At 38.9% G+C, this 7,997-nt stretch overlaps 1 protein-coding gene across 2 annotated transcripts; it reads right to left on the minus strand.

Annotated features, from left to right (window-relative positions):
* Window positions 1-803: 803 nt before the first annotated feature.
* On the minus strand, window positions 804-7,500 carry LOC137253315 (transmembrane protein 209). 2 transcript variants are annotated; one of them, XM_067790022.1, is made up of 9 exons: window positions 7,359-7,500; window positions 7,005-7,306; window positions 6,826-6,939; window positions 6,519-6,759; window positions 5,700-5,848; window positions 5,513-5,640; window positions 4,384-4,615; window positions 4,229-4,326; window positions 804-4,013 (listed from the first exon to the last, which is right to left on the minus strand). In XM_067790022.1, the coding sequence occupies exons 1-9, from the start codon at window positions 7,379-7,381 to the stop codon at window positions 3,654-3,656; spliced, it is 1,647 nt and encodes a 548-aa protein (XP_067646123.1). In that variant the 5' UTR covers window positions 7,382-7,500; the 3' UTR covers window positions 804-3,653. The 2 variants fall into 2 exon arrangements, with proteins under 2 accessions (XP_067646123.1, XP_067646124.1); XM_067790023.1 differs by having other exon boundaries at window positions 807-4,013; window positions 7,005-7,303.
* Window positions 7,501-7,997: the final 497 nt, after the last annotated feature.

Raw genomic sequence — 7,997 nt, forward strand, 5'->3', positions numbered from 1 at the left:
CCCCCCTGTGGTGTGCCTCTGCATACCTGCTTGCCAACACTAGCTCTGCTGTTATTTCGCGGTTGCGAAGCAGGGTTGAAATCCAAAGCCGTAGTGGCTCTGCAACCTCTGCCCTACAGAGGGCAGCCTCAATCGCTTCGGCTCTTAGATTGTTAAACGCGCCTTCCACATCAACAAACGCAGCCAGAGTGGACTGCTTGTGATGAAGGGACTTTTCCACCGTTCGAACTACTTCATGTAACGCGGTTTCTGTGGATTTCCCTCTCAGGTATGCGTGCTGTGCCGTGGAAAGTGGAGCCTCGCCTAGAAGCTCCCGTATATGTATATCTAGTAGCCTTTCGAACGTTTTCAGAACAAAGGACGTGAGACTTATTGGCCGAAAGTCTTTGGCTACTTCATGCCCCCTTCTGCCGGCCTTAGGGATGAAAACCACCCTTGTTTTGATGTGTTCTTCTGAACACACTATTTCAAGACCTCTTTTTTAAGGAGGCCCATTTTTCCCTACTCGGACGCCAGTTAAGAGCCCCACTCCGGGGCTCTAAAAAGATAAAAGTGGGGGCCGCCCCACGGCCCCTTGGTTTCCCTGTAAGTAAAAAAACAACAGCTTTCAAGTTTCTTAATAGTATAATTACCATGAGTAGTCCAGCGTAACCAAAAACAGAATGACAATCTCAAACAACTAATGCTAAAACTAAACCTAAAACTTTCATTGACTTAATTATTAATTGCTGACGAGGCGCTTCCCATGAATTGCAATTTTGTTACCTGAAGAAATTCGATATTGCTTACAGCGCAGATTGTTTACCTGCGCTGGCTATGCGCGCGTGTGGGGAAGTGCGTCGTCAGCTTATTCTCACTAATAAACATATTAACCCTCGTCTTAACTTGTATTTTATGTGGGAAGGCTGCTTAACCATTTCAGTAAATCAAGACTGGGCGGCGTGAAAAGTTTATAGATGAGCAAAGCACATAAAAGAGGTTTGAAGACAAAACCTACAAAGTCCATTTTCAAATCTACAGAGATATGCAGCCATCTTCGAACCTTTGGGCAAATATTTTGATGCCACTCAGCAATTATATGAGGCTCCCATAAAAATCGGGTCTAAGCACTGGAGCGAGAAAACTTCTTATTGCGGTTCCGTCTCGCCAGGAAAATAACGGAGCATCTGCGTAGACACCGTGGCGAGATACGGTCACACATCGCTGGGCCGTTAGATCCGAAGGAAGTCGTTTTATGGAGGAGGTTCTCTTTACTCTGCTTGGTATTAGTGACATCAAACAGCATGCCGGTAATGCATTCATATATCATCGAAAGTATCTCATATTTTCAAGCCGAGAGTAATGTTATAAAAAGTATATACAATAGCAATCGACTCGAGCTGAACACCCCCAGCGGGTTAGGAGGTTAGAATATACCTGCGGTAGGTATGCCTATCGTAAGAGGCGACTAAAATACCAAATAGATTCAGAGGGTTGTTGTTGTTGTTGTAGCAGTGCTTCAACACCCACCCAATAGGTGCGACCGATCACAGATTGTCATCAATATCCTCTAACGGAAGTCCAAGGAAACTTGCTGTTTCAACAGGGGTGGACCATAATGAAAGGGGTGTTAGAGGCGTTGGTTCCACAATTAAAGAAATGGTTGGTGCCATGTGGGGACACATTGCAAGCGGGGCATACATTTTGTATGTCGGGGCTGATTCTGGATAGGTAAGAGTTTAGCCTGTTACAGTATCCAGAACGAAGTTGAGCTAGAGTGACTCGCGTTTCCCTGGGGGGTATGCGTTCCTCTTCCGCATAAAAGTCCGACGCCTGTTTGTGGAGTTCACTGAGGATCTGCTTGTGTTTTGTGCTTTTAAACGACTGAGTTCTCAGGTGCCGTATTTCCTCATAATGCTTACGGAGATGACTCCTTAAGCCCCTGGGCGGTGTTGGTTCATCAATCAGATGTCTGTTGGGATGCCCAGGTTTCTGGGTATTCTGTTTGGTTAGCATATCCTTTCTCTCCCTGATGGGGAGTATTCTCGTCTCATTATGTAGATGGTGTTCTGGGGACATAAGGAGACAGCCCGTGGCGGTTCTGAGAGCAGTATTTTGGCAGGCTTGTAGCTTCCTCCATTGAGTAGTTTTTAGGCTTGGCGGGGACGCGTAGCATGCAATCGGCTGGCCAATTGCTTAGTATGTGGTAATGAGCGTTTCTTTGTATTTTCCCCAAGTACTACCAGCAAGGGATTTGAGGATTTTATTACGGCTCTGGATTTTCGGTATAATTGCGGCTGCATGCTGACAAAAATGTAGATCTTGATCAAACGTCACACCCAAGATTTTGGGGTGTAGGACAGCTGGTAGCGTAGTGCCATCGACGTGGATGTTCAGAATGGTCGATATTTGGAACGTCCATGTTGTAAATAAGGCCGCGGAGGATTTAGTCGGTGATAATGTCAGGTTAGCGCAACCCTTTCAACGGGTTGGCAGCGCTATATATAGCTTCTCCAACCCAATTGTCAATCTCACCTATCCGTGGCGAATCCTCTTTCATTAACAGCCGAGGCTCTGGGGAAGGCGAACTCCTCATGTATCTAGGGGTGGGAGGGCGGTATGGCAAAGGACCATCAATATCGATAACACTCCCCAAGGCCTTCGGGGAGTGTTCTTATGCTACAACAACAACAACTCGAGCTTGAATATAACTTGTGCAAGTTTAATTCACTTAAAGTTTCCTTAGACTGTTGTGGATCGGATAGGCATAGTTTTCTAGACGGATTAATTACTTCTCATTTTGGTGGAGTATGTTTCAGCGAGTAATCCTGCAACTTGTTTCTTTAAGGGATATTTAGCACCAGTCTGCTTGGTAGCTCTGAAGGTATTTGCGAAAGAATTCTCATAACAACGTCTCAACAGAATTAGCACATTTTATTTTGACATCCAACTCATCAGAGAACACCTTTCACATACTCTTTGATAGAAAGCATGTAACATTTTCCATGAAACTTTTTCTTCTAATATTTTTGTTTCACACTTTAAAACGATAACTTTATCAGCTATTCTCGCTAACACTACTTTAAAAAGTGCAGGGTATGTAGTTCCACTTTTAAATTTCTATTTTATCTGCAGCTGTTTTTATTATATGCAATGTGCGTTGCATTTCAGTCACAAATCACTATTGCGACATGATAAATACACACAGCAGAAAAACGATTAATGTCCAATGCAATGTACCAAAGATTTGTGAGATATAAATCAGTGAATCACTTTAATTAAAAGTTTTGCACCCGATAACTACGAGCAAAATTTAGTACTAGTAGAGCAAAATATATGCAATTAAGTGCGAGTGTGTGTGTGTTTTATACGCATACATGTACAATAACAACAATAACTTTTTTCGTTTTCAGTTCATTGAGTACGGATTTTTTTAATATTCCTGATTTTGGGTATGACAAAAATATTAGCTTATTTCTATCTTTTACAAACTCAGTCCATAATACAATACTTTAGCAAAACTAAAGCAATTAAACCAATTATGAGATTTAGTGCGGCTTATGAGTGAATTTAAATAGGAATAATTTCATTAACTTAGTCGTTTACAATTAGTTCTCTTGAAAGTAATTCTAGCCTAAAATTAGTATAAGCAAACCCATATTTAAACAAAAAGCTTAGCCTTCAATGACACACAAGATATTGATGCCGCTTTTACCAAGATTAACTCCTTCCAAAGAACCCTCCTGATGTGTTTTCATATAAATTAAGAATTGTATAATTACATAAAATAAATTATTACGATCATAAGCACATGTATGAATTTCTTTATCGCTTATAAAATTAAAACGTGGCTTTTGTGGATTTGTACAGAGTATGGCACAGTGTGCTTTATTTTGAACAAGTGCAAGTGTTTCTTTTGCAGAACGTTTCTCTTTGCCCATAACTACATAACGATTGTAGAAGGGACGTCCACCACCTTGCGGTAAAGGCATTAGTTGACTGTCCATATACACGCAGAATAAATGAAATAAAATCTAAAAATACAAAGAAAAAAATATTTTACTAAAATTCTGTATATTTATAAATATATTACTAACAGAACGGCAAGTTATCTTTTTAACTCAGAGTTAACTTGATATGAGGGGTTATACTCATACATTTTTGACAAATTTTTTAAAGTAACTCTGAGCTAAAAGATAACTTGCTGTTGTGCAAGTGGGCTTTATTATGGTATTATTTATAAACATACAGCAGCATCAGTTGGTAGATGTTCATCCCATTTTAGACCATTATAAGCAGCACCAGAATTCCAACGATAATCGGCAATGCAGGAACCTTGGGCTAAATCTGTGAAACATTTTTAAACGAATTAAAAATCTTAATCTGTTTACATGGTTGATGTACCTTTTATGCGCTGCACCAAATATTCTTGATTGCTTGACATTTCCAAAAACGGCAGTATTAGAGGTAACATTGGTATATATTGGTTAACAAATTGCTGGTTTTCTACCGTTTTCTTCAAGCGTTCTAGCCCAATGCCTCCCAAACGCATATCAGCAAACCCACGATTTTTGAAAGATTCGTCAATATTTTTTATTTCTTTGTCCAAACGCTCCAATATGGTTGCTGATATCCACTACAAAAATATTTAGCAATATATTTTTAGTTCGCAGTAATACGGAAACATAAAGCTTCTTTTTGGGGTCAAGGGATTCTGTATAACCATGCAGTGGTATTAAAATCCCCAATTGGAATAGTAGAGCGCAATGGGAGTAATAATTGTTATAACCCTCATATCTTCTTAGAGGTATACCTCAATCTCTTTTTCTCTTACAGTTTCTTAGAAAACACGCGCTTAACTCACCTTTTCTATCCGTCACAACGATACCTCTTTTTCCTAACCTTTCTCTTCTTTTCCCCAAAATGTTATATCTTCGCCTTATTTCCCTTTTTTCCACTTCTTTTACTCTTTCCATCCCTATTTTCACTCCAAGTATTGTATCCTCTCAATCTCTATTATCCTCCCTTTCAACCTCTTCCCTTATCTCCTTCTGCCCTTTTCTCTACCTGTTGGCTTAATCTGTATCTTTCATTAATTATTATTATAACAATCTAGCCCTCTTTCCATGTCATATTTATTCTCAGTTTTACATCTCGTCCCCCTCTTACACCTGCTCCATAGTATGTGTTACTTTTGCTACAGCGACATAATTACTCCTTGATAATTTTTCATAGTTTTGCCTATGTGAGATTCCTTTACATATGAATCTAGTTCATTCTGACACCAAAAATGTTGAATTTCTTTCCCGATATGGCCACTTAAACCTTAACAATTGAACAAAACGTTTTTTTCTTATCGTCTGAAGGATGTAGAATAGCCATTCAAATCGAAAAATTAGACAAGTGGTTTAGTGTGTACGAAACGAGTAGAACACGGCTACACGACTGTATCCCCATAACTAGTTTCTGCAATGTTTATAAGTGTCAAAATCCTCAAGGTCAATTGAATAATTTATAAATAGCTGCTTCATACTCTTCTCAAATTGGCTACATATTGTGACAATTTTTCCGACGAAATACGTCCGATTATTTCAGAGTTACTATCCATAAATTTAAGGCCACCATCTTCGCTTGCCGACTGTTTACTGGGCGTTGAAGGTGCTGTATGTAATATAAAAAATTAATAAAATTTCTTCTTTCTTTCTTATTGTACTGCTTACTTGTCATTGGTGCTAATTGATATATGGACGTTTTAAGCATATTTGCTGCAGTGTTGCAATAGTTCCAAAAAGAGTTAACTGAACCAGTATTATAATGTTGACTCATATCGGCGGCATCATTCATGCTTTGTTCTTGAAGGGAAAACTCCCTGAAATTATAATTTGTACATATTTCACTTTAAGCTTGAGAAGAATGTTGCTGCAAGAGCAGCGGAACGAAGCTATGCATTAGCAACATATTGTGCTCAGGCTCCAACTTCGAAGTTCAAAATTAAGGGCTTTTCGAAACATAAACCCAGTGTCATACCCCTCGAATAAAATTATCGCGAAAGTAATAACTGATTGGAGAATAAACGAGAGATTGAATCTTCCAAGAACTTGCGTTGCCAGAGCCTTAGCTGCTAAATATGTGTACGTTCATATTTGTAACAGGATTCGCCTGGTGGTACGTCAGATTAATAATTGGCCTGGATAAGCTATAAATTGCGCTGGCAACCCTTGCTCACGCTACGCAAGCCTTTGAATCCAAAACAAAAATCGTATATAAAAGCATGCGGAGCCAAGCAAAATAACAAAGTCTTCATCTGCTAGCGTACCAGGTACGAAATGTTGGTCAACGGTCAATGGAAAGCATCATTCAGTCTTAGCTGATGATATCGAAGTGTCAATTCTCGGTCCAGTGTGAGTCGTTTCAGTGGGAAGATAAAAAAGTTTTCATTGAATACTAAACGGAAGAACAAAACTTATCTACACAGTTATTATAAACAAGGTTTAGAGGCGTACAGTTTGTTCTTTTGAAGTGTTATAACTCATACTCACTTAAGATATTCTTTCAAGCTCGCTTCGTCCGTTATAATTTCATCACTTTTATATTTCGAATCAGATTCCAAAATGGAATTTGTTATGTTCAAAGGAGTCACATTAGCTGTTAAAGATCGATTTGCCATTGAAGTGTTCCAAGAAGCGTTAAGCGTTTGTTGATGCCCTTGTGGACTATAGCTATTCCTTGGTGGTGGTGTTGTACGACTATAACTCCAATTATGCGACATCCCGGCTCTTGCTAAACAAAAGAGCAAAGTTAACAAATTAGTAATTATACTAAATTAACTACATCTTCTTAACTCACAGTCATTAAAAGATGAATGCCAACTTATTAAAGTGTTATTTATTTGATGTGGTGTTAAGTCATCACAACCTTGCTTTTTCTTTTGCGCTGGTGGTGTAACAACAAACGTGGTATCTGAGGTATGAAATAAACAGCGCTGATAACTTTTAAACCTAACACATTATTATCTTAGTACCCACCACAATCTTCAAATTTCAGCAAATTTTTTTGTTCCTTAGTACCCAGTATTGGATTTGTATGGAATATGTATAGAAAGTACTTTAGAAAGCAAGAAAACGCACCCAATCCTGTTAACGCAGCAGCTAGATATTCGAGGTAGAACCATTTGGAATGTGCATAAGGACATTGATTGGAAATATCAAACAATAGTACTGCTAACAGAACAACATTTATGGAACCCCACCGCAGGCACTCCTTAGCGCGTTTGGCACGCAAATGCAAATCCAATCCACGCTCCACCAATTTGTTTGGCGAGCTGCTGCTGAATAAGAACTAATTTAATTTTATTTAGCTGGACAGTTAGATGAACTTACCAATACTTTCGTAAGCACTGCATAGTTAGCTACTTGTTTACATATATAAAATTGCTAACAGCCGAAATATACTAAATTTTTAAGATATTGGGTGAAGTTCTAATGCATTTAGCGCCTTTTCGCACAGCTGTTTTTTTGCAAACTCAATTGAATGGATTTTTTGAGGTTATGGTGCTGTCACCTTTAACTTCCACACATTCCACTCTGCTGGGCGGCATCTGTTATTGCGACTATGTAATGCAATAACAAACAGTGTTTTGTGTTGGGGCGGCCTCTATTAGGCCATAGTAAAATTTCACTTTATGTCTATACATTAGGGTGGCTCGATCTGAAAGCGAAAGTTAACCGATATCGCGCCATCGATAGGATATGTGCTCAGGAGCTCAGAAAAAATGTTACACTACGCATACCAAAAAAAAAATCGTTGTCGAGCCTGCGAAATATTATTTTTTTTTTAGTTTTCTTCGACTTTGATTTTTAAGGTTTTTTTCATGACCTACTAAAAAAGTTTCATCGTTTCACCGACCCAAAAATTTCCGCTAAAAACGTTGTCGATAACAGTTTTTAAATTTTACAATCAAATGCTCGGCTAAGGGCGCCAGCGCTGGCACACTGGCCACACTGAAGTTTAATTCCAAC

The sequence above is a fragment of the Eurosta solidaginis genome, chromosome 5 (genome assembly GCF_040869045.1).
Source record: "Eurosta solidaginis isolate ZX-2024a chromosome 5, ASM4086904v1, whole genome shotgun sequence".
In the NCBI taxonomy this organism is placed as follows: Eukaryota; Metazoa; Arthropoda; class Insecta; order Diptera; family Tephritidae; genus Eurosta; species Eurosta solidaginis.

Bases quoted from the DNA above. Each gene is read 5' to 3' on its own strand.
- LOC137253315 (XM_067790022.1), bottom strand. From the start codon at position 7,381: ATGCAGTGCTTACGAAAGTATTG. The intron at 7,307-7,358 runs GTAAGTTCATCT...GTTCTTATTCAG, and splicing joins CAGTGCTTACGAAAGTATTG to CAGCAGCTCGCCAAACAAAT. The intron at 4,327-4,383 runs GTACATCAACCA...AATGTTTCACAG, and splicing joins TTTGGTGCAGCGCATAAAAG to ATTTAGCCCAAGGTTCCTGC.